Source organism: Fusarium vanettenii (genome assembly GCF_000151355.1).
Source record: "Fusarium vanettenii 77-13-4 chromosome 8 genomic scaffold NECHAsca_10_chr8_2_0, whole genome shotgun sequence".
NCBI lineage: Eukaryota > Fungi > Ascomycota > Sordariomycetes > Hypocreales > Nectriaceae > Fusarium > Fusarium vanettenii.
Window position 1 is genome coordinate 904,220 of NW_003315874.1, and position 24,924 is coordinate 929,143.

At 53.4% G+C, this 24,924-nt stretch overlaps 7 protein-coding genes across 7 annotated transcripts; 3 read left to right on the top strand and 4 right to left on the bottom strand.

The window, feature by feature from the left end:
• Window positions 1–2,091: 2,091 nt before the first annotated feature.
• On the top strand, window positions 2,092–3,489 carry NECHADRAFT_47076 (uncharacterized protein; the record flags this gene model as incomplete). Its single annotated transcript, XM_003048739.1, has 3 exons — window positions 2,092–2,232; window positions 2,287–3,115; window positions 3,221–3,489. The coding sequence occupies 3 exons, from the start codon at window positions 2,092–2,094 to the stop codon at window positions 3,487–3,489; spliced, it is 1,239 nt and encodes a 412-aa protein (XP_003048785.1).
• A 6,301-nt stretch (window positions 3,490–9,790) lies between these two features.
• NECHADRAFT_71135 (uncharacterized protein) lies at window positions 9,791–14,159 on the top strand (the record flags this gene model as incomplete). Its single annotated transcript, XM_003048740.1, has 9 exons — window positions 9,791–10,218; window positions 10,280–10,547; window positions 10,592–10,808; window positions 10,859–11,161; window positions 11,210–11,695; window positions 11,747–12,693; window positions 13,192–13,205; window positions 13,309–13,555; window positions 13,628–14,159. Exons 1-9 carry the CDS (start codon window positions 9,990–9,992, stop codon window positions 14,157–14,159), a joined length of 3,243 nt encoding a protein of 1,080 aa, XP_003048786.1. The 5' UTR covers window positions 9,791–9,989.
• Window positions 14,160–14,224: 65 nt separating this feature from the next.
• Window positions 14,225–14,927, bottom strand: NECHADRAFT_95580 (uncharacterized protein; the record flags this gene model as incomplete). Its single annotated transcript, XM_003048934.1, has 3 exons — window positions 14,225–14,373; window positions 14,425–14,591; window positions 14,641–14,927. 3 exons carry the CDS (start codon window positions 14,925–14,927, stop codon window positions 14,225–14,227), a joined length of 603 nt encoding a protein of 200 aa, XP_003048980.1.
• Window positions 14,928–15,316: 389 nt separating this feature from the next.
• On the bottom strand, window positions 15,317–16,926 carry NECHADRAFT_101314 (uncharacterized protein; the record flags this gene model as incomplete). The annotated part of the gene is made up of 2 exons (XM_003048935.1): window positions 15,317–16,670; window positions 16,723–16,926. The coding sequence occupies 2 exons, from the start codon at window positions 16,924–16,926 to the stop codon at window positions 15,459–15,461; spliced, it is 1,416 nt and encodes a 471-aa protein (XP_003048981.1). The 3' UTR covers window positions 15,317–15,458.
• Window positions 16,927–18,387: 1,461 nt separating this feature from the next.
• On the top strand, window positions 18,388–19,076 carry NECHADRAFT_83836 (uncharacterized protein; the record flags this gene model as incomplete). Its single annotated transcript, XM_003048741.1, has 5 exons — window positions 18,388–18,398; window positions 18,457–18,469; window positions 18,517–18,650; window positions 18,700–18,884; window positions 18,931–19,076. The coding sequence occupies 5 exons, from the start codon at window positions 18,388–18,390 to the stop codon at window positions 19,074–19,076; spliced, it is 489 nt and encodes a 162-aa protein (XP_003048787.1).
• A 40-nt stretch (window positions 19,077–19,116) lies between these two features.
• NECHADRAFT_71145 (uncharacterized protein) lies at window positions 19,117–22,272 on the bottom strand (the record flags this gene model as incomplete). The annotated part of the gene is made up of 3 exons (XM_003048936.1): window positions 19,117–19,327; window positions 19,377–21,975; window positions 22,065–22,272. 3 exons carry the CDS (start codon window positions 22,270–22,272, stop codon window positions 19,243–19,245), a joined length of 2,892 nt encoding a protein of 963 aa, XP_003048982.1. The 3' UTR covers window positions 19,117–19,242.
• An 855-nt stretch (window positions 22,273–23,127) lies between these two features.
• NECHADRAFT_101317 (uncharacterized protein) lies at window positions 23,128–24,547 on the bottom strand (the record flags this gene model as incomplete). The annotated part of the gene is made up of 2 exons (XM_003048937.1): window positions 23,128–24,208; window positions 24,270–24,547. The coding sequence occupies 2 exons, from the start codon at window positions 24,545–24,547 to the stop codon at window positions 23,128–23,130; spliced, it is 1,359 nt and encodes a 452-aa protein (XP_003048983.1).
• Between the last annotated feature and the right edge of the window lie 377 nt (window positions 24,548–24,924).

Genomic DNA, 24,924 nt, shown 5'->3' on the forward strand with positions numbered 1-24,924 from the left:
CCGAGAGTCAAGGGTCCGGAGTCTAGAGACAGGAGAAAGAGGCCCGGCGCTCAATTGATCGATCCACAACGCGGTACTGGCTGTAATTGCTTGCGCGACGGCGGCGAACCCGATGGCAACGCTTGAATCATGGCCCTACAGGCCTGCAGATGCCATCGTGGGTGGCGGGTGTGTAGCCGCCCTAGCGTCTCCCCTAGCCGCAGCGAATGCGGACGTGACAGGCCGTCAAATATCGAGGTTTCCACTTTAGCGTTTCGTCAGCTTCGTCTAGCTGAGTGCCGTGTTAGTGAGAGGCCAGACACAGACACAGAGAGAGGCGAAGGAGGGGGAGGGAAGAGGAGGAGGGCAAGCCAAAAGGAGTGCAACGGCAACCGTTCGAGCAACACCATCACCCGTCATCCATAAACTCTAATAACACCAAGCCCGAAACCCATCGGCATGGGTCAGAGCGTCGCGCGCAACCTCGTGATCGCCTCACAGCAGATAGTCGTCTCAGTGGCCTCTGACTTTCAACGTCTCTCAACCACATAGGTCCAGCATCTAGCGCGCAGCCACAAAGGCTTGGTAACGTTGAGAAGGGCTGACCGACTTGGGGAGACATGATGCCCAACAACGACGAGGCGGTGCGGACAACTCGAGCTGGCTGTTCATGTCGGTCGGACTAGCTGGTCAAGAAGAGAGCAACGAGCATAGCAGCACATGCAACAAGGCATCCATATATGCCCACTTCCGTCCGGTATGCGTGTGCAAGTTAAGACGCATATGCAATGCCACCCCAAGACCCGGTCTGGTCCTCGCGTAGGACAATCCCATTCATGGCACGTTCTCAACCGTCTTGGCTCCGAGTCTGGCAACGCTACCTACAACACAACACCTACCGACATGCTAGGGACGGACAGCTGGGGGTGGGAGCCAGCGGCGAGAACTGACACCACTCCACACTCCACAGCCAAGGCTGCCAGCAGCAGCTCTCTCCCACGCCAGGGCGTGTCAGCCACGGTGGACTGGGTTCTCGAAATGGGGTTCCTAAATCGAGAAGCCAGCAGCCCAGCGTGGGAGGTCCTTGGCGGTTCGACTGAACCCCTGCTCCATGCCAGCAGCCACCCCTGGTAGGGTCATCCCAGCAACCACCATGAGCCTGTCAAAGCTCTCATTTGTCTTTTAGGACTGGTGACGTTTCTCTTGACCTGAAGGATACCACGCCCGACGCCGTGGACAAGGGCATTTGTTTCTTCATCTGGCCCCGTCCCCTTGACTCCCCTGGCTCCCTGATCGCCCCGTGTTCCCTGCTCAAGCTTCGCATACTTGGTCCATTTCTGGTTTAGCCTCCCCGTCAGCCGTTTCCTCCACAAGACGTCCAGCAGAAGTCTTGTTTTAAAGACCCGGCATCCCAGTTCACAACGCTTTGTTCCCACGTCGTCGTCTGTGGCTTGGACGAGTCGGTTTCACTAATACAACCACTTCTCCAGTTGAGCCCTGACCACTCTGAAATTCTCCGCTCAGACTGTTTATGGCCCTGCATCCTTTGGCATTTCCTATCTAGGTCACGACCAAGCGCCCCCCACTCTATGCTGGCGGACTCTGGAGGATCAACTGTCTGTCGTCGACACCATTGAGCCGCCACAGTATCCCTGATATACAAAAGGCTTGGGCCTCCCACCATCTGCAAGCACATGATCCTGGCCTGCCCATCGTTGTTCAAGACCAACACTTCTTCCCTTGGCCACCATCCCTCTCTATCACGACCGGTATTGGATCTGTTTGAGACTGTGTGACGGACTTCGCTCTTTACCCAACAACCATCTTCTGGCTCTATTCATCTACACTGGAGCTTTCCAGCAAGACGATCGTTCAACCTTTGGGTCTACATCTCGGCTTCTACTTTGTATAATAATCAAAGGTACCACCACCAGTGCCTCCTCACGACGGCCTCTACCCGCGCCCGAGTCCGCCCCTATTAACACCTGAAAGGGAATTGGCCGCTGCGCGGTTTGTTCTTGCCTGACTGGCCGTCTTGTTATGGAAGATAGCCGTTCACTGCCAAAACAGTCTGAAACAACACCACAAGAAACTGCTCCAGTAACTGCCAAAATGTCTATGCTTGCTACAGCATCTCCCTCCTCTCATCCCTCCTTCGGCATGCCCCGCCCCTGGGAGGCCAACCGCTGCCCCGACTACTCTCTACGGCCGAGAACCGAGAACGACAGAGTTGCTCTCCCCTCCATTCGACAGGTAGACTAGGCACAAACGAGACAAGGCAAAGTGTCCCCAGCTGACCTCTCCCAGGCTTTCCCGGAACTACAGCTTCAACCCCAACCACCGCAAGACCTCAATGCAAAGCCACACTCAGCAGGTGGCCCTCTGGGCGCACCACCAATGAACTCAGCATCACCGCAATATGTACACTCGCCTAATGCTAGCAAGAGGAGGAGATTGTCGATGGAGCGCGAGCAGGAAAATGAGAGAGCACGCCAAGTACCGCGCCTTCTATACAGCCCCGACCGAGCATCACCACGACAAATCTCACCAAATCTCCCTATGCAGCAGGGAGCGCAGGATAACTGGGGACCGGCCAGAACGAGTCCGTATATCGCAAACGGATCGGCCCCTCACCCTGCTACAATGGAGGTGAACGAGAGGGTAGAACCTCGACCAACACTTCCCAGTCTCCCACCACCGCGGACGATGGAACGAGAAGCAGCCCCCGTTAACCGTGCGGTGGTGGAGGGTTATCGAAGCTCGCATCCCCCGATGCCTCCCCACTCAGGGGCACCCGTCCCTGAAGCCGCGCCCTCGGCCTACCGCGAGCCCAACTACGCCTATCCTTATCACCACCCAACCCGATACCAGTCACTCTCTGCGGGATCTGTTCACTCGTTTGACCGGACACCGTTTACTGCAAACGGCTACAACACTCCCTACCAAGATTTTGTGCGGTTCGGGGAGATGGGCCCTTCGAGCCTCAACGGAGACAACAAGCAGCGGAAGCGAAGGGGCAACCTGCCCAAGGAGACTACAGACAAGCTCAGGGCTTGGTTTGTGGCGCACCTCCAGCACCCTTATCCCACCGAGGACGAGAAGCAGGAGCTCATGCGACAGACGGGACTACAGATGAGTAAGTTGATAATCCTGGTTCATACAGTACAGATCCACGTGGGTGGGAGCTACTGTGATGTGCATCCAAGTAGAGTTGACTGGAAACTAACGGCTACACCCACAGATCAAATCTCCAACTGGTTCATCAACGCTCGACGTCGCCAGCTGCCGACCATGATCAACAATGCGCGCGCCGAATCTGACGCCATGACGGGCGCCCGCGGCGGCGGTGACATGAAAATCCTCGCCACCACGGAACGCGGCGACTTTGAGCACGGCAAGCGGGAGCCGGTCGGACCCCTGAGCGACGGGGAGGGCGCCACCTACGACGAGGATCTCGAGACGCTGAGCCAGCGAAGAACGGGCAATGCCATGGGCAGGGGCAGCGTCTAGTTTTGCGACTACGCTAGGCCAAGTCTAGGGAGGCTGCAGGCGCCCACCCACGCTGCGCTGCAGTACCGTTTTTATTTACTTGTTTCTTTTCTTTGGACTTCTCCCGACCTCTTAATTCTCTGGAGCGACTCCCCCTTTGGGCTTATTACTTTTGACACGAGACATCTTGGGTATGAGAATAGCGGCTATTTTCTTTTCTTCTTTTACTTCTTCTTGTTGGGGGGTGGGTTCGATGGTGGTTGTTTTAGTCCACAGACGCGCTTGGCGATGGGATATCCCATTTTTATGCGCAAGGGAGATTACCGATTTCATGTTTTTTAAGTGGAGAAGGGGCGCGGTTGGTTGGTTTCCATGTTTGGAACCTGCCCAGCCCAGCCACTGAGGCGGGTACTTTACGGTATTGGATGATATGGTATGGTACGAAAGGAAGCGACATCGATTATCAACGCCACAGAGACGACAAAGACGCAACATACACGGCAATAGCGTTTTATTTTTGGGATTTTGATTTTGGATTTGGATCAGGGTCATGATCCTCTCTGGAAGGTTAGGGGTAGGGGGCCTGGCAAGGCAAAGCAAAGCAAAGCAAAGCAGGGCAAGAAACAGGGCAACAAAGATTACCTAGATACCTCACGGGCAACCTACAGGGGCTCACACAAACAACAAGAGAGAGTGCAACAACAGGCGACCCAGACGCCTTGGTTCACTAGATTTCCACAATCATCATCATCATCACCCTCACTCGCTCGACCCTTCAATCATCAGTCAAGGAACCTCTTGGAAAAGGGGGGGCAAAAACCTCCCATGGACGAACCAACAAGAAGCCCGTGTCTCCTCTTCTGGGTCCGTCTTGTTTTTTGACAGCAGAAGCTTACGACCAGTCTGTGCATCAAAGACTTAATTTACTGGACAACCGACTAAGACGACGTCTCCTCAGTGGACACAAGATCCTCTCTGGTGGTTGTAAGCTCCCAGCTCGTGATCCACCACCCCCCCTCACCCTCACCCTCCCCTCCCCTGGTGATGGGCAGTCTTACCTTACAGTCACTGCTACCTTGAGTACGACACCATATGGCCTCACAACCACTTGAGTGTCCCCCAATCCAGATTTGGGGAGGTGAGTGGAGGTGAGGGGATGGCGGATCCCCAGCGGGGGTGGTTTAACGACCGGTCGACTATAGCGGCAGCGGCTAGTCCATCTTTAGAGCTACAGACCTAAGGGCGGACAAGAGGCATAGGGCTCACGATGGAAGCCCGTGGGGGAGTGAATACCGTACTGTAGTATTCCGGGAGGCGTGTGCTGGCTTGCGGGAGGCGAAAGGCGAGAGGCAGGTACTGAACCGTACTATCGACTGGGTCGTAACCGTTGGGGGTGGAAAGGGTTCAGCCTCTTGGCGGTGGTGGATGCATGGTTGGTTATTCAACGGTGAGTGATGAGCGAACAAACTTCGCCTTTCAGGTGTCCGAGATTCGCGAGGTCCTGTCCAAAGCAACCCTCCTCTTTCTGTCACCACGCATCTCGGATGATACAGATCCAAGACGGAGATTCTCCGGGGCTGTGTGACAACCTAACAAGAAAGAGGGTGTGCATGTCGTGCGGCACGGGCAGAGAGGAGGAGGGGGGGAGGGGGGTTCGCGCGAATGCATAAAAGGCAGCATATCCATGACTTCACAAGGCGCTGGGTCAGCGCCGTCGCTACAGTAGAATGCATGGTGCCGAGAAAGGATTGTGGCTGAACGGGGTAGAGGTAGAAAGAAAACGAGTTAATGTCATGGGAATGGAAAAGGCGGCTCCTCAGACAAGAGACAACTGCGCTGGGGGCCAAGTTGTGGAGGCATTGATTGATTGTCCTGGGAACGTCCTTGAACTTGGTAAAACAGAAACAGTTCCTGACAACATGACGGAACTCGATGAACGGTTTGACGCATATGTCGCGGCATGGTTCCGTAAAGACGACCCTGCTGTCTGAGCGTTGTCGCTTCTCAGAGTTTGACAATGATTACACTGACACCGATGCTGCTGATGCTCATGCTGATGCTGTCACGACTGGGTCATGACCACCTGAGCGAGCGGCCGAGATGCGGTACAGCTCGGTACAGCTCAGTACAGTACAGCAGCGTAGAGTAGGAACGGCACTTGAGAAAATGGGCTAGACAGGGCTAGACGGGGTTCCAAACGGGAGCCTGAGCCGTGAATGCCGTGAGGGGATCTGCCACTGTCCTTGGTCTAGACAACCATTCGCAGCAAGTAGTCGGAGTCGAACGATCTACGCATGCGCCCAGCCTGGGATCAGGGATGCTCGCAGTGCCATGAAACATGTCAAGTTCACCGGTGAGGGGGGGAACCCTCGCCGGCAGGCAGGGCTTGCTGACCGGCCGGTAGGATGGAGTTGAAGGGCACAGTATGTATGCAGGCGGGCCTAATATGGCTCCTCTCAAGATGGGGGGCCCAGCAAACAGACGACAAGAGAATGGCGTGGAAACAAGCATCAACCACGCTGTCAGGGCAGGACGGCAGATGCATCAGATGCATCCAAGAGGAACAGGATTATCATCCCGGAGTTGGTGGTGGCTGCCAAGTGACCCTGTGCTGTGGGTGACGTCCAGTTGGTTGCGGGCCGAGAATCAAGAGCCAGTTCTGGACAAACCAGACCAGGCCAGGCCAGACCGCAGCGTGTAAACAATGTCAGTTGCTGTATGTACGTGCTGTGCATTCATTCATTCGTGTGAGCGAGGTGAGGTGGTCAAGGCCCTTCCTTGTGAGCTCATTCGACGCTTGTCTCGGCATGGAACCCTCTGATCTCGTGTTGAACCAACTAGTCTCAGGCATGACACTCTGATGACAATGACAGACCCTCGCTTCCGAGTCGTTTGTCACTGCCATGCACCAATGCACATCCATCGCACCCAAGTCTCTTTCGGAGTTAAGTTAACAGACGAATGACACGAGACGATACGAGACGGACCGGGTGTTCGTTCGTTCGCCGCGGCATATGGTCAAGAAGGGGAGGGGGCGTCTGCTGCAGACCTGTGGCGGGCTTTGGTAAGGCGCCGTTGACAGGTAGGCTGGGGAGGCGTATCTCCTTTTGGCATACATGTTTCTTTGTTTCTGCTTCTAGCTGGACGAGGAGTTTTAGTTTCGAGAAACACAACCAACGGCTCGCTAAAGTCGAGGCTGGGGGAACCCTCAGATGCTGCGGAGATCAACATGATTCATGATGAAACCTGCCATCAAGACAGGCTCGAGTTGTCAAGGGTTTAGGCTGACCCTTGAGATATTGGCCCGGGGACTTGTAGATCTTTCAATTCAGCTGCACCCAGCATAGCGCGCGGTGTTTTCCTTTTGCCCAGAGGCAGCGCGTGGTGCTGGCAGATTGACAAGGGTAGCCCCAGTGGCTCTCCTCATCCCTCTCTCCTCGTCCATGGAGCTGGGGCGAACCAGCCGCGTGGCTGAATGACAGCGAGACACTTGGGCCTCGATAGGGCAAGGCGGGCGCCTGAGGAAGGGGCAGTTGACAGTCCTGGATGTCTTAGAGGATAATGCGCCCGGGCGCTGTCTCACGTCTGGCTGCATGTCTTGATGCACCCCGTTTTCTTCATCTCTTTTTGCTCCGTCTATCAGTGTTGATGACGGCACCACAGTTCAGCAAGCTATTTCGGGCAGCCATACCGAGACACGGCCCCCGGTGATATCCTCATGGTCACCCGCGAGGGTTTGAGACATGAGACATGGTTGGGCGTGTCTCCCGCGTGGCAACGCAGAAAAGAGCAACATGGCTGACTTGATCCATGGCCGTTTTGCCTATCTGAGAGACGAGGCACATGGGAAGCTGGCCTTGTCGTTGCATCAGGAAGAGACAAAAAAAAACAGGGCTAGCAGCCAACCAACTCAACGTTGGTGGCGCAGGGGTGCCCTTCTCGTCGATCTCTTCTTGAGTTATCATAGAAGGTCGGTCCATCCAGTTCCTTGATTCTAAGTTTAAGCCGACCCTGGGAATGAATTGACTTTTTGACAATTGGCTCGTGCGTGCGTGTGTGCCTGTTCATCCCGCAAAGTGAAAGCAAGACGGTTCGTTAACGTTAGGGTCATCAGCCACCGCTTCTCAATGCGGCTGGCTACTCAAGCAAGTCACCCGGCGACGTCGCCCCAAGTGTTGGTGGTGGGAGGGCTTGCTGCTGGCTTGACGGGGAATAACAAGCATGATTTGGGGACCATGGCCGTCGTTTCAGGCGGTTCCGGCAGGGCTGATGGAGAAACCCGCCGCCGCGGCAATCTATGCCAGAGACATGATCCCCCTCTCCCCCTGCAAATGTCCCCGAAGCCCAAGCTTCGATCGACGATGAAGAGGGAATGAGGGAAGAGGAGAGCGACAAGAGTCAAGAAGTGGCGGGAGTCAAGCCGGGCGGAAAGAGGGTCAAGTGTCAGTCACCAAGGAGCTCGCTCCACCGATGCCGTCCTGTCCTGCAAGCCATGCCTGTGGCCAGCGTTTCAGGGCCATGATGACTGCCCGGAGTTGCGAGAATCAACCACCTGCCAAGGGTGGGCATCTCCCAGGGTGAGCCCCGTTGACCTGGGGCCGCCAGCTCACATTGGGAGCGTGGTCGACTGGATGGCGTCGAGTCTAAGCCCGTCCTGGACGCGCCGCTAATAAAGGCTTCTCTTGTCGATCCTAGATCGGCCGGGATTCCTATAAGCGACCCAGCCGATAGCGTCCTCCCTAGCTGTCAATCGTCAGCACTGGTTTCGCCGGTAGCCGGACGGCTAGGTGCCACATCCAGTTGCCAAGGGCGGGTCTTGGCGGCCGTCAAAGCAACTCGAGAAGCCCTGTCAAACTTCTAGCTCAGGCTGATGGGCTTTGGATTGAGGCTGCCGAATAGCGTCGTCGGCTAGGCCAAGCACCGTTCCGTTTTGCTCCCACTTTACGGGGACAATCGGTGAGCGTCCGTGTCTGTGCCACCCTCCCACTCCCCCCTTGTCGTCCAATCCGTCCAAGATGGTGGATGGCACCGTTTCTCCTCTATGCTTGGGTGGCGCGGTCCGTAAATGTCACCCTCATCTCTCTTGGATATGACGGCCGTGTGACATGCCGGCGGTAGGCCGGTAGCACCGAGGAGGCATCAAGCCTTGTGTGACGCAGAGGCGTCAAGGCTGGCGCTGGGAATGATGCTGCCCTGACACGTCTGGGGGGGAGGGGAAGATCTGGGCTCGCAAAGTCAAATCAAGGTTGGGCCGAGATTGGCTCAAAGATACGAAGCAGGCGGTGATGATGAGTGACGAAGAATTCAAGAGGTCAAGAGCACCGTGCTGGCGCAGAGACGGGCTACCTCGCTTCGCTTCTGTCGCTTGGCTGCGCGGCACATGCGCAACATCGCAGGGTCGAGATTTGGGTCGGCTGGCGTGAGTAGGTCGCCATCACCTCATCTTGGTCGATTGCCTTGGTCGAGAACGTTGTGCTAGACGTCAGCGTTCGCCCCTTGGTCCCCGCCCTGACTGATGCGCGCAGACTACCGACGCGGGCGGGTGGTAGCGGTGGTGATCATGAACGACTTCAGTTGCAGTGAGCGGCAGGAGTGGTTCTTGAGGTATCTGCATCGATACAGAGTTCCAGGCCGACAGGGCCAGATCTTGGCGGTGTGTAAGATTCGAGTGAGTGATGGTGGTTGAGGGCGCTGTGAGACGGGCTGTGGGAGGATGGCGCCTTGATGCAGGCTGTCGCTGTTCGGAAGCGAAGCTGCATAACATCCGGATGCAGGACAGCACGTGCTTGACCAGCCCTCCATTAGACAAAGACTCTATCGAGTTCCTAGTAACTGATGGAATGATGAATAGTTGTTGGTGTTTGTATTTGGTTCAGTGTGGCTCAGCACCTATTACCAGAAGATATCTACCCCCCACGTCGCACTCTTTTTAGACATGGATTTTGCCCGCCTACTTTACCTAAATAAAGGAGGCAGGCACTGCAGGCACCCGCGGCAGGAAAGACCCGCGCCAAGTTCGTTCCTTCCCAGAGGACGGAAGGACGGGCTTTCCTCGTGTATTCCTGCGCTTTTGGTTCTTACTCTCGACAGTATCAAAAAAGGAGAAGGCGCTCGCTCTCAACTCGCGCCTTCGCGTTTTCAACCTGTGACTCATGCTAACCCGTCGATGCTCGGGATTAGTTCCTTCTCGGACTTTGTAGCCTTCGGCCTTCGGACCAAAATCTCTCCGGCGTGAGAAATCCGAACGGGCACTTCTTGGTCAGCGTCCGCGACCGTAGTTAGGAACGTGACTTCGCGTATATGTCTGTCACGTCGTTTCTATCATGATGCCTCGTAGGCCTTACGAATTGCGTGTCAAGAGAACGCGATAGTGCCTCGTCAGCTCATTTCCTACCTTGCAGAGGCCAGGTTTCATGTACAACAAGCGTCCCTCGTCCTATCCCTATCCATACTTGTCCATATCCCCACCCCAGTCCTGTCTTTCGTCACCGACTGGATGAGGCTCAGTGGTAGCCGTAGCCATGCCGCCGGACACCACCGAGTCCGAACCTTCCACCTCCGCCTCCGCCGCCCCGGCCGGCACGGAGCCGTTGGCCTGCGTGTCGTGCAGGGCCCGGAAACTGAAATGCGATCGCACAAAGCCGGCATGCAGCCGTTGTGTCAAGGTTTCAAATGAGTGTGTCTATCCAGAGTCACGGCGGAAGCCAACCTTTAAGCGAAGAAACGTTAAAGAGCTTGAGGCACGTCTAGGTATTGCTCGTCTCATGTCTGATTATTCATTGATGGGTGGCTGACTTTGGTGCTCACTCAGCTCAGGTTGAAGATTACCTCAAAGAGGTGAATAAGAACATTGATGATAAGGAGGATGAGAGCCCCGTTCAACCGGCTCAGCCGGAGATGGAGGTTCCCAACTTTATTGGCGTGCCTCGGTTGGAGGATGACTCTGAACAACCTCAAATGTCATTCTTTGGTCCAGATTACTTTGAACAGTCGGATCCAACAGAAACCCCTTCAAACACTCAGTTGATGGGGTTGGGTATGACAGAGTCTTTGCCCCCAGACGAAGTGATGGAGGAACTGTAAGTGCAACCTCCCGGCTACTTTACACCAACTAACATTATAGAAACACTACGTTCTTCCAACACCAGTACCAGATGATACCTATTGTTCATCCCGGGCGTTATCTCCAAGCCTTCTATGGTCCCCCTATGCGAAAGCCCCCTATGTGCCTGCAGTACATAATATGGGCGCTGGCTTCTGTTGGCCATGCCAAGTACAACCAGTATCATGAGGTCTTTTACCGTCGGGCCCGGCAGTATATTGAGGCAGACGAGATGAAGGTACAAGTCAACCCAAAGTTTAAGCTGGACAAGGCTGACACCAACCACAGGGCCATGGAGAAGCCTTCGTCTCCATCAACCATGCGCAGTCTTGGGCTCTCATTGCCTTCTATGAAGCAAAGGTCATGCTATTCAGCAGATCAACCATGAGTGGTGCAAACTGCGTCCGCCTCTGCCACATGATAGGACTTGATCGCCTAGATGGAGAGCGTCTTGGAATGCCACCACCCTTGCCACCCGCTCTCACATGGGCAGAGCTTGAGGAACGGAGGAGAGTCTTCTGGGGTGCCTTTTCGATCGATGCTCATTGCTGCATTTCGACAGGCTGGCCCAGCTTGCTCAACAAAGACGATGTACATCTACCACCCGCCCTCTTGGGACTTGTACTAATGAGTTGGTAGATTGCTACTCGACTACCATCCTCGGAAGACGCATTCCTCGCTGACCGGGAAGAAGAAGCCCCTTTTCTGACTGACGCATTTCGAGGAGCACAGTACACAGGATTTGCTGGGACAGTCATCACTTGTGAGGTCTTCAAGAGTATTCTCCGGCATGTTCATAATGCTCGACCCGACGACGGATGTGACGATGTCATGAACGGGACATACTGGAATCGACATCGCGAGCTGGACAACACATTGTCCAGTCTCTTCATGTTTCTCCCCGAAAAGTTCCGCATGCCTGAAAACGTACGGGACGCTTCTGCCACGCATCTGAACCTCAACCTACATGCCTCCATCATTTGCCTTCATCATGCGGCTATCGAGAAGGTCGAGAAGCATGGCCTGCCTGACCACATAAAGCAGAACAGTATCGCTCGTCTCCGAGCGGCTGCCGAAGAAGTAGTAAACATTATCAGGATCAACACGCATGCAACGCTCTTCTTTGTATGTACACAACTACCCCTAACCATGCCACAGCACTGACATCTTCTTCAGAGAAGTCCATTGTGCGCTCTTTCGCTTTACTGCACAACCACAGTCTACGTTTACCTGGCCAAGCAGAACCCAACAGGCGGTCTGACTTCGATCGACCTTTCAAACCTCGACCTCATCGTCCAAGCCATGGAAGCCATTGCACGAACACACACTATCACTCGCGCCTTTCTCCAGCAGGCGTGTCTCGACATTGAGCACAATGGCCTCAACTCTTCAATACGAATGCCCTCACTCAAGAGGTTCCGCAACGCCTTTGGGGAGAGCAAGTCTCATATCCCTATGCTAGTTCGAAGTGCGGTGACAAAACATACGGAGCATTCATCTCTCTTCTTCGCGCACAGGAGGAATATAGATACAGAACAAGAGGCCCGCATGCAGAATCATCGACCAGGTAAGGACTGCTTCCATGGCATGCTTCGCGCCGTCACCCGTAATGTCGCACCTCCGAGCCAAGAGGACGCGGCGACAAACAAGAGGAAGCGGATGTCTCCAAGCCCAGGGCCTGAAATGATGAACGGTCAGCGTGGTGGTAACTTGCTATCGTCCTTCACTACTTCTGGGGTAAACCTGGGACCGAGGTTCGCGGCTACAGGGACTTGGCCAACTCTCTCACCTCGCGTAACGTCAGCGAGTATTTCGCTTCCTGACCGCACTAACTCGTCTTCAGCATCCTCTCCAGCGAACCAAGGCTCTGGAGCTCGAACAGTATCTGGAAGCAGCCATACCTCACCAGATAACGGGCTCGGCAACGCTGCAGAGGACAACCGAATTGATCTGAGGGCGTTGCAGGGGCGTGTAGCGACACCTATATGGCAATCGAGCGAGGAAACACTTTTTGCACAAATCACGGAAACAATGATTACGAATTCTCTTCCCAGCGATGGCACTGATCCCTGGGGGGTACTGAATGCCGATTTGAACTGGGACGCAGAGGGGATGCCTACGGGGTTATGAACCGGCAAGAGTGGATATGACGGCCATGATGCCCTGGCCATGATTGGAGTTTTGGTTTTGGTTTTTGGATGACATGAAAGAAAGGGATGTATTTCTACTTGTCGAATAGTTGGATGGAGGGGGGTTGTACGATATATACCCAGGTGCATGAAAGTTAGACATGACACACAACTCTTGTACGATTATGGGGACACGCATGGTATAATAGGTAGACGAACGAGAGTTTCTCACCTCAATAGAGCCTCGGCAGCACCATTTGGAAGTTGATCCGATGTCTTGGTCTTTGTGAGACATGCATAACTCAACACCAACTATCCCTAGAATTAAAGATGAACAAGCAGTTGTCATTGTCTTGTAAGCATTCAATAGTTGGTTTACAAAACTCTCCGTCTCGACTAAATAGGTAATCGCCCTCGATACCTAATCTGGTCAAAGATCCGTCAGATCCGAAGCTCAGACCAGACCCTGGCGACTCATGAACTCCACAAAAGCTCCATCATGACTTGTCTCCCTTGAGCTTCCCTTTCCTCCAACTTCTTCCTCTCACTCATGTTCTCATCCATTGACATCGTCTCTTGTCATGCTTTCGTACGTCATCGGCTTCATAGCCTTCCTCGTCGTCTTTTCAAACCCCATCAGCGAGTTCCTATATCCCGGCAGCACCGGCCGTCGCGATGCTGCTTACTCGAGACCGCAACTTAATGAGTCGCTGCTTGCGATAGATGCACCTGATGCGACTGTCCCTGTTTGTGAGACGGATTCGTATGTGGCTCGCATCTTGCACCGGGAGCCTCTTGTCGTGTACCTGGAGGGTTTCTTGAGTGAGGAGGAGAGGAAGCATCTGTTGGAGATTAGGTAGGTTTGAGTAGCATTTAAAAGACATGATGATGCCTTGTATATGTCAATTGCCTCTGCTAACTCCTTTAGTGAACCCATCTTTGAACCCTCAACCATCACCAACGACGGCGAAGCCACACACCGCGACTCTTCAGTCCGCGACTCCTCCGTAGCCGTCATCCCTCGCACCGACGCCGTCCGCTGCATCGAGAACCGAGTCCGCTCCCTCCAAGGCTGGCGCTCCGACCTGTTCATCGAGCGCCTCCGAACACAGCGGTACGGACCCGGAGGCCACTACGGACACCACTTTGACTGGAGTTCCAACACTCGGGGCTGGGGCCGTGTGAGCAGTCTCATGGCGTGGGTCGACGGCTCCGGGATCAAGGGCGGCGGTACAGAGTTCCCGGCACTCCCGGTGCCTGCAAGTGAGGAGTGGTGTCGGTTCGTCGAGTGTGGGGGAAACAACACGGGTGCCGTGTTCAAGGTCACCCCGGGGAATGCCGTCTACTGGGAGAATTTTGCGGCTGATGGACGAGGTTATGATGAGACGTGGCATGCTGGGTTGCCCGTGGAGGAGGGGACCAAGGTTGGGTTGAATATCTGGAGTTTTGGGCGTATATAGATGTGACGGTGCATGATTATAAGAAGCCATGTTTGAACTCGCTAAAAGAAATTGCCATGTCATCTTTATTCCCATCGCCTCTCACACTGTCCCATCCATCTTCCCCAGACGACAACCTTGCCGTTGATGGCTTCTGCCACCTGCTCCGTCGTCGGCTTTGAAGTCACGAGTTTTTCATCCAGGGGCTCGCTGAGGCCAATGATCTCAAACCAATCTAGAGTAAGTGTGTTGGTGGATGCAAGGTCTGTGAGAGACTTCAACTCACATCGATGAATACCATGGTTGAGAAGAGGCCGCGGTGGAATGTAAATCATGCCATTGCGGCTCGCGCCATAGTAGAAGCCTCCTTCTAGGCGGGTAGACTTTTCGTCTACGGGTTTGAAGTCGCTATTCACAACACTCGTTTTCTGAAGAGGAATACCAAGATAGATCCTACTCATATATTAGCCCACCTCCTTTTCACATCAACACTTATACACACCCATGACAAATAGGCGTCGGAAGCGGTGCATCCGGATCCTCAGATACAAGTAGCCACTCCTTGACATCCTCATGAGAGTCCCATGTCAGCTCAGGGAAGCGGCCTTCACCTCCATGCATGTACTCCTTCCCAAGGGTTGAGCCATCTGTCCCACAGTCTGGAGATGTGATGGACAGGGTCGGCTCTTGGTGAGAGGCAAAGGCAGGATGAGTGAAGAAGGCCTTTGCATCGCGGCCTTTGGCGTTTTTGAAGAGCCAGCTCGCGGCAACTTCGATGTAAGCCGTCATGGTTGTAGCTGAGGTGAAGCTCTGGTAGGACTGGAGATGGTGAGAGTGGGTGGTATAAGTTGATGAGCCAGACAGGAGATCAGACGAACTAGGTATCTCGGTTTATATAAGATCAAGGAATTAAACTCTAGTCAGCTCATAGATGAACAATCGCTCATTGTTGATCCTTTTTCGGGAGTAACGGGGATAGTAGAGCACGTCGGAGCCGAATCGGCAAAAGTCAGCACAACCACATCATCAAGAATTGTCGATCCAAGCCATAGATTGTGATCTGATATCAGATATGGACTAGAAATTTCCAAGGATATGAGGTGGTTAATGTATCAATGTTAAATTCAGACGCCATAGTCTATGTCATAAATCTGAGTCTCGTAGATGCTTCATCTCAACGCCAGTATAAGTCAAACCACCGTTAAAAGACCAAAACACCTCGCAAATATCCCATGATTCATCCAGTTCCAATAATCAAACAACTCCAGCTTCAGCAAAGTATCAGCAAGCATCCCAAGGCTGCGTGATCTTGTTCAGCTCCTAAACAAGAGACCAGACAAATCCGAGAGCCAAAGCCCCAACAAAGAGAGAGACACCCCCATCCTTACCCAGAGGTGAAAGCGATCCAGCACTACTCGAGGAGACTCCAGAAGCTGCCGACACAGGCTCATCAACACCCGTCGCCGCAGGCACAGCCCCGTCCCCTGAGCCAATCTCAACAATATCTGACCCATCAGCATCAAAGTTGCTCTGCGCCAGCGAAACCTCATTGTTTCCAAGGTCAAACACCACGTATGCACTTCTCAGGAACGTATCTCCCAAAATATTCGTTCCGCTCGGCGATGGAGCGATGCCAAACATACACGCCGGCTCACCATCGTCAAACCGCAACCGTCGACCCGTGACGTCAGTAAAGTCAAGCACGAGCTCACTCAACGGCACCGTGATATTTGCAGGAGAGCTGAAGCTGAAAGTCAAGTTGCCTGAAGCGTTGGCCAAGTCGCAGGGCACGTATGCGGTGCTAGCTCCTGACTCGTAGTCGGCACCCACAATCTCAAAGACGGCTTCTGCGAGGCTGGTGGGGAGGTATGTGAGTGTTGAGCCAGAGTCTAGGATGACGCCGAGGGCGAGGTTGTCGTCGACCGTGTCTGAACCTACGCTCAGGCCTGTGAGGGTGATGTAGAACTGGGAGAAGCGGCCGCCAAACTTTTGGATGGGCACTGTGATGAGATCTCCCGTGAACCGCTTCCGGTCAACGCCTCCAAATAGGATTGTTCCTGATGCAGAGTCTAGATCGTCAAGCCAGAGGCTGTAAGCGTTGGAAGCAATCAACCCATCAGCAGCCATCTTAGCCGGGAGGTTATCATAAGGCTCTCCCCCAAACATGGCAACCTGAGCCTCATTCGCCGAATACCCAATACCCAAAACTCCCTGATCCGACGAAGTCTCATATCCAATACCAAACTGCAGCTCCTTAAGCTCAGTCTTTCCCACGCGAAACGTCTCGGTGGCATAGTCTCCCGCAGCGCCAGAGCCGTCGGCGTAGGTGATGTTGAACTCGCTCGAGACGAATTTGTAAGTAGAAGACTTGGCTGCGTTGTAGAGGCCAGATGTGCTGCAGACATCGGCGGGTGTTGAGCATAGTGTCGAGTTGTTGGCGTTGACCCAGAGGTCACTGCTTCCCGTGTCGAGGTGTAGACGAAAGTCTTGAGCTGGTGTGCCCAGAGAGGCGTTGAAGAAGTAAAGTGATTGCTATGATATAGTCAGCATGCGTATAGTTGGAGTAAGACTTGTAGAGACTAACCAGGTTGTCGATCCCCACGTTTATAGAACCGCTCCGTCTCGCAAGCCGTTTTCTATCGTTGCCAACAGGATCATGTATCGTGCTTCTCTGCAAATCCAAAGCCAATACTCTAGGCTCTAGTCCATCCTGTCTCTTGTGTAAAGAAATAGCCCCCGTGGCCGAAGCCAACGAGAGAATAGCATAAAATATCCGAGTTGCATTCATGGTTGATTTGTGTATATGTTCAAGTGCAGTTCATACAATGTAGACCCTTGTTGGGAGTTTATATCCCCCCAACTGCTCACAAATAACTCGTCTGAGCCTCGAATGGGTTTCCCTTCCCCGCTGAACAAAGACTGTTTGCGTGCCGTTGGATCCGCGCGGGACGAGGCTCCCGAGGAAGCGACTGCGTCACCAGCCAACGTCAGAGCATCGCCTTTCGGCACGGACAGGCCGAGTTTAAGCAGCCTCTTTTTTTTTTTCTCCCTTTTTTAAATAAGCCGGAAGTGTAAGAATGGCGCTGGAATGATCAGACAGTTATGAAACGGGGGAACGACAGCTTGTTAGAATCCCCATCTTGTAGCCACCGCACCATGATTCCACAACATGTCTACGTGCAACACAATACTCGCCTGACACATCTTTCCCAAACAATCATCTCCTTCATGATCAAACTACAGTAAAGCAAACTCATCGTCTCACAATAGTTGACGCGCGGCCACGAGTGGGTTTAACAGCGGCAACCTCGGGAGATATTCTTAGCGTCTTTCCTTCGGATTGTGGGTTAGGGGACGTACATGACACATTCTACTAGACTTTTTTGTGACGTGAGAGCGGGTTGTGGGTAAGTAAAAAGCTTCTTTTCTGGTCCCTGCAGCGCTTCTCCGAGGAATTTCAGTGGCTGTGTTTTTTTGTTACGTGCAGTGTTTGATTCCACAAGATGATGGCGCTTACACAGACGCTTACGACGTTCGTGGCGGAGGCGTTGCCGTGTTTCCGTAGCATTGATAGACATCATCTACGTAGTCTCGGAATAAATATATATATACGGATACGCATGTATATAGAAATCTAGATCCTTTCACTTGTTAATTCCAAAATATCTGTTATTGGGGGTGTGTGGTTGTTGATAGACTGGGTTCTGCCTCTTGCTGTAGGGTAGGCAACTATCACCATTCACCTCCGTCTTACAACGGACATGCCAAGAAGGCACCCACAGAACATTTCATATCTCGAGATCTTCTCCTCTTATGAAACACCTCTATCTATCCTGTTTTCCTATTTCAAGTTCAGAGGCAGCCAATCTATAATACTAGAACTCACAGTAATTTCCTCCAACGCTTAACCCACCACTCATAACCCTCCTTATCCTTCTGCCTACCAAGGCCACGTCAACTCTCACCAACCAACATTCAGCTGAGGCTCCTTTCGTAGCTGCCTGGGTCAGCCACGATGCATCTTTAGCCCGTGTTTACATCTCTTTGTCTATTGGAGCTGAACCTGGAGGGGGTGGCTTTGCATCACATCGCATTGTGCTATTGCTTGGCAAGAGATAGCACAGAATACAATATATACCCTTTGCTGCCTCTTTCAGGTGTTCTCATAGTCATCATCTCCCACATACAGTTGTAAATATCTCGTAACTAAGCCCATCAACCAACCATGGATCCTGCTCTCCTTGCCAACATGGACCGCTGGTATAGACATTCCCATTCCCTCTTGACAACTCTTCAGCTAATACAATGCCCTCATTAGTCCCATGTACGCCGTATGTATTAACTCACACTTCAATGGTCTACATCTAACAAAGCCTAGTCCTTCTTTGGCGCCATGGGTTGTGCAGTCTCCATCGTCTTCACCACTTTTGGCGCTGCATATGGCACTGCAAAGTCGGCCGGTGCCATCTTTCAGTCTGGCATCTTGCGTCCTGACATGCTGATGCAGAATACGTAGGTCCAGTTGGACATCTATACCTGGACACATGTTGACACCCTTCAGCCTTTGTGCCATCATGGCACAGATCCTCTCCATCTACGGCCTCGTCGCCAGTGTCATCATGTCAAACGGCATCAAGGAAAAGATGCCCATCCATACTGGCTTCCTTCAGCTCGGAGCGGGTATTGCTGTTGGTCTGTGTGGCATGGCTGCTGGCTTTGCCATTGGCATCGTTGGTGATGCTGGAGGTAAGCTCACCTCCTCTATCTTCAGCACTGAATCTAATGACTCCAGTCCGGGCTAGCGCGCAGCAGCCGCGCCTCTATGTCGGAATGGTTCTAATCCTCATCTTTGCAGAGGTCTTGGGCTTGTACGGTGTCATTGTCTCCATTCTCATGCTCACCCGCTCCAAGATGGATGTTACCGAGTGCAGATACTAAGACGATCCATCTTGCACTGGGACGTGCTTCATGACAAAGTCTGATAATCGAATGTAATGTCCAACATTGTGGGGGTATCTGCAATTCTAAGATTATGCCCAGACAGACACATCAACTTCATTGATTGCTTGCTTGCTTGCTTGCTCCCATCCCTGTCCTTCTCTTATTACAAAGCCCATTCATTGACGTCGTCGTCATGTGTGATGAAGGGCTCATCAATCCTCTTGATCGCCAAGTCGCTACAGAGAATGCTGCCCATAGTTAGCTATGAATGCTCAAATCACCTTAGGAATAACTCACCAAGCGGATGCCACCAAAGCGTCCAGTTCTGCCACCACAGTCTCTCTCTGCGTGCCGCTGACCAACCCCTTCTGAATCTGCATCTGGAGTTCCCTGATACGTGAAGACTTTCCAACACCTGCTTGCTCTAGCACTTTTCGTCCCAGGCAGTCCGAGTGGAATGAGTGCTGGCAGGGAAAGACAAAGAACTGCCGGCTTAGCAAGGGCAAACCACACGTATAGCACTTCTCTCCAGGCTCCACCACTGCGTACCGGTGGTCCAGGGCCGCAATATCAATCTTGATGTTTGTAGCCGTCTGTGAGGACTCGTCCATCTCCTTCTTCAGGTTGTCAATGTTGCGACTGTAGTCCTCCAACGCCGCACAAATCTCCTCCTTGAAGTCGTCAATCACGACAAAGTCAGGGAAGAAAGGGATGAGGTCCTCAATCTTGAGCAGATCACAACGCTTGAGGAACTCGATAGCCGTCTTGATCCCATTCGACTGCGAAATCACCTTTCGCGCCACGGCGAGCCAGAGTCGCTTGCGAAGCTGTGGGTTTGACATAGGCCGGTCAGCGATAACAGCTGCCAGCTCTACTTCGTCATGTGAGAGAGCCAGATCGACAGCCTGGAGATACTGGCCCATGCTGGTGTAGATGTGAACGCATGATAGAGTTCGGTGGTGTTGAATACAAAGTCGCAGGGCAAAATCTGGATCATATCGGGGCTCATCCCCTTGCGCTTGCAGATACGACAAGAGTCCAGACTCGTCCTTGGAAGAATGTGAGGCGTAAATCGAGACGAGCGTATTGTGAACCGCCGCATCCTTCGAGTTGAGCTGATACACCGCGTAGTTGAGGTACCTTATCGCCTGGTTCTGCGCACTCGGGCCACCAACAAACGTCCGGTTATACTCGAGGAACGCGGGGATCAGTTTCCGAGGCTTGAGATCAGAATGCCTCATCAGAATCTCAACCAAGTCTGGTGCCACATGCGCCATTAGAACGCTGCTATATAGATAAAACACCTCGGGATCTGTCTGCTTCTTGAGCACGTTGAGCACCTCGCTCCATCTTTCCCGCTGAACCCAGTAGGAAAGCACATAGTTGTAGTCATTGACGGCGTTGGCAAAGTAGAGGAGCTCTCCTTCGCGGCCGTGGCTGCTGATGACGTCGTATACCATTTTCCGGTCCAGATCATTCTTGTACTTGTCGACAAAGTCCCTGTACTCTTTCCTCACCGACTCTAGCAGCTTCTGTGAGTCGGTAGAGTTCAGGTTCTCAGACAGCTCTGCCTGGGTGTTGATGGTGTCGTCCAGCGAGTTGAGCTTGGACATGAACACCTCAATCAACCAGCCAGCAATCATCATCCGCTGCATAACGGCCGACCTCTTGAGGGCGGCGAGCTTGGTAAGTAGGAATTTCCTTAGAGCATCGGGCTGGTTATTGTCGATGATGCTAAGGGCAATATCCTCAAACGGCTTGTTGCTGCGTCCGTAAATGGTAGCAGCCTCTAGCCAGTGTCCCTTGGAAGCCAAATGATCACCGTATGCCGCCGCTACCGTCTCCTTTTGTAACTGCGTACGCGCATGTTGTAAGGCAGGCTCATACTGCTGTAGCTTTGTCATAATCTCCCAGATGTTGCGTTCTTCGTCTCGAACCACAATCTCGAAAATCTCCTCTGACGTGAACAGCCAGAAAGTGTTCTTTTGGATATCCACAGAGAAACCCAGAGGTTTCTGTCCCTGACCGATAACATCATGCTCAGAAACCATCTTGCCAGTTAGACGGTTTGTCGTCACTACCCGTCCCCCAACCAGGTGAACAATATGCCACTGTGTGAGTGCGATAGCATCAATCAGCTCTGACGTTGGTGGACGTCGGTCTGCACCCTCGGGCGTCAGTATTTGGGCCTTTGGAAGCATTTTTGACTCTGAAAAGACTTTGGAGCCGAGATTGCTGTCCACGGGTCCATTCAACAGTCTACCGTGAAAGACTCCCTGGTAAGACAGCCAGGCGTATGCTCGATCCGGTAGGTTGTCGTCATAAGGACCGGAATCTGGAGGGTCGGGAGACACCGCTAGGCTCGAGGGAGCGGTCGATGATGTGCGTGACAGCTCATGAACAACCGGCTGCTCCGACTCAAACAACCGGGTGTACACAGACCCTGAACCATCGTGTCCGTACCCAATCCTTCCTACCAGATGGAACAACCGGCTCTGGGTGGCTATCACCACCCTTCGGAGATCCGACTTGTCCTGGAGGTTATCCACCCACAGCCCCGTGATCGGGCCATCAGGAAGCTTGTGTAGATTCTTCAGATGCTTCACCTCCTTCTTGTAAAACTCCTTGGACGTCTCGATAAAGGCCTCGTAGATGTTGCCGTCGGAGGCACCAATTAGAATCTCCCGTGTCGACGCCGTGGGCAGCGAAGGGTTCCAAGCCACGCTCTCGATCGAGACGCCCCGAAGGCGCCCGAGAGGCCGAGGTTGTTTTGACTGGGAATGGAGATAGTAGTTCTCGCCGAGCGCGGTGCAGATGATGAGATGGGACGCGGTGGGATCGAGAAACATGCGCCGTATGACGCCAACCTCGGACGGCTTCTTGGGTAGGTCGATGTCTGTAGCGTATAGCATTAGCAATTGAAAAGAGCATCACACTGAGCAGTAGCCACATGGTAGATGCCAGCGTATTGCTCAAGGCTCTTACCATCGATATCCTCAGGTCGTTCTAGGTCGATGCGGAGGATGCGTCCGTTGGAAAGGGCGAGGATGATGACATTGTTGGCGACCTGGGCAGCGACAAAGTCGGCGGCGACGGAAAACTGTAGCTGGACGCGCTCGATGGCAAAGATGGGCTCTTCGAGATCTGGGACGCCATTGGCGGCGACGAAGCCGTCTTGGAGATCCAGGGCCATGGTGTTGGGCGGCTTCACAGGCGCATATTCGGCGCTCGGCGATCCAGATCGGGGGTGTCGCGTCCTGAAAGTTGCGGACTCTTCGGTTCTCGACGTGGCCAAGGTAAGCGAGGATCGGAGCGAGGTCAGAGACGGCTGTGGTTGATGTTGACGGGGGAGTTGTTGGTGACGAAAGTCGGTGGATGTGGATGGTTGGTTGGCCTTGTAGAGTAGCTCCCCACCTGCGCGCGGCCTCGGGACGGATGGTTGGTGTATTTAGCTGCCTGCTCGTGCATAAGGCAGCTACAGCCTCACACCAATTACATCACCGTTGAGCGTAGCTACATAGCTGCAAAGACATTAGATAAAAAATCTTCACGAAAACTCAACTACTTAGCATTGGATGTCACTTGAGTGTAATACCGAGAAAACTCTTATGATTTCAAGAGTAGAAAACTCATGTCTAATACTAATACATTAGCCCAACCCATATGCCAACGGTTGAACTCCCTGATTCTAACCTCATGTACAGATGGAAACCAAGCAAAACTGGCCCATCTCCTTTGTCGTCCGCTTACACCAAACCGACTACCTAGGTAGCTTAGCTAGGCATATATGCAGGGCAATAATAATTCTTTTTTTGCATCAAATGGGCCTCCCATGAATATCCATGTTTGCCCCCTTCTTAAATAGATCACTAAATACCCCTAGAGCAATGCAGAAATACAATCGTCACAGTACCTATACAAATGCAAGATTGGTCATCACCCAGATACAACGCCGCCGCCCAAGATTCTGCGCCAAACCCCCTTTGCCAAAAATGCCCTTGCGAGGCCGCTGTGTACCTCTGTTCTAAATGTGCCTGAGCCGCGAAGCTCACGTTGACGCCGTGGCCGCGGCTGGAGTCTCCCTCATCGTGACATCTGTCACAGTGGAGGCTGTGTCCCGTACATCCTGATCGCTAGCATGCAGTGTTGGGTCGGGGCTGTCGTCATCAATCAGCTCCGTGCTGGTCGAGCTGCATGCCCCTAACAGCTCTGCAAGATCTGTCGGTGGCGTGTCCAGTGGCTTTCTGCCTGTCACGACGCGCATCTTGATCTGAAGACCCTTGGACTTTTCGGGGTCCTTGGCCAAGTTTGCCAGCTCTCGCGCGGCACGCTCACAGGCTGCTTTGCACTTCTCAGGATCCCATCCTAGCTGCTCAGTTAGGAGTCGCAGGCAGTGGGCTTCGAGACCATCCAGACACGCAATCAGCCAGATCTTGCCTGCTGACTTCTCAGCCACCGTGATGGGGATCGAGTATTCGGTTGTCCGGACATCCACGAAGCCTGCCTCCATAAATAACCGGGGGTCGAGATGGGCAGTGCCTCGTGGCCGCCCCGACTTGGTCGCTGCGGCATCGAGGTCTCGAACCAGGTCGAATAGGGGTGATCCCTCGGGGAACTGCGACATGAACCGAACGAAACCCTCGGCGCTGTCAAAGTCCTGCACCTCGATCCAGCCGCCAGGCTTCAGCGAGAAAAACACGTTGTCATAGATGAACCTCCAATTCCTGAATGCGCCCTCCATAGTACGAAAGTGGATCAGGTCATACATGTCGGGGTGACGATCCCAGTCCTCGGCGTCTTCGATCTCGAAGAATACGTTCATAGGGACGCTCTTGGTCTCTGCGATCGCGGCAATGTCGGTTCCCACGACCTCGCAATGAGGGTGCATCTCGGCCATCTTAATGGCCCATTCGCCAGTGCCTGTACCAACATCGAGGATGTGAGTGGGATCTTGGATCGGAGCAAGTGTCAGCTCGCCATCCAGCACATGCATAAAGACCTGGTGTTGAAGAGATATCCGCCATTGCTCAATGTCGTCGTTGGGCATAAAGTACTCGCGGCAGTAGCGTCGGCCGTGGATTTCTCGGTAGTCGAGATCTTGTGCCCATAATGATCGCGTGGACGCAGCTCTGTAGCACCGGGAATTAGCATTGTACGCAAGGTGAGGCAAGGTGGAATTGTGTCGCCTACATGTCTGAGTCTGCCGCGTGGGAATCTGGGGACAATGGAGCCTCGACCCGGTGTGCAGCAGAGACGCCGGGATAATGTGAGGCGGGGTATATAGATATCATGTCATCCTCATCAACGTCTTCGTCTTCGTCAAATTCTGAATCATGGTGGCGCTCTTCGTCTGTGTCCATGATGCTGGTCATGGCGGTTTGATTGCCGTCGCTTGCGGCATGCTCGCTCGGTGTACCGTCGAGGGATTGGCGGCCGCTTTGGATAGCGTACGAGTCCTCCGAGGACATTGTGCTCGTCTGAGAGCGGTCGTGACGTCCCCTCGACTTCTTCTGCTTGGTTCGACGCTTTTTGGCCATGGACGCCGAGTTGGGGGACAGCTATCCTATCGTAATCGAAAAGAGGCGACAATGGCCGACGACATGATTCGGATCTAGGCAATAGGGCTAAAACGAGCGGCGCGGGAGACGAGGTCTATCCCAGAAGAAAGGTTTGTCGTCGATGTCGAGGAGATGTTGTCGTTGTCGCGACAGTGGCGATGATGGAGGGGAGTACGGCAGCAAGATTGTCGTCGTCTGGATGCAAGGGCAATGTCGATCCAGTCGCAGACGGGGCAGGATGGGCGTCGGCGCAGTAAAAGCGAAAAGTTCAAGACACGGACGGGCGA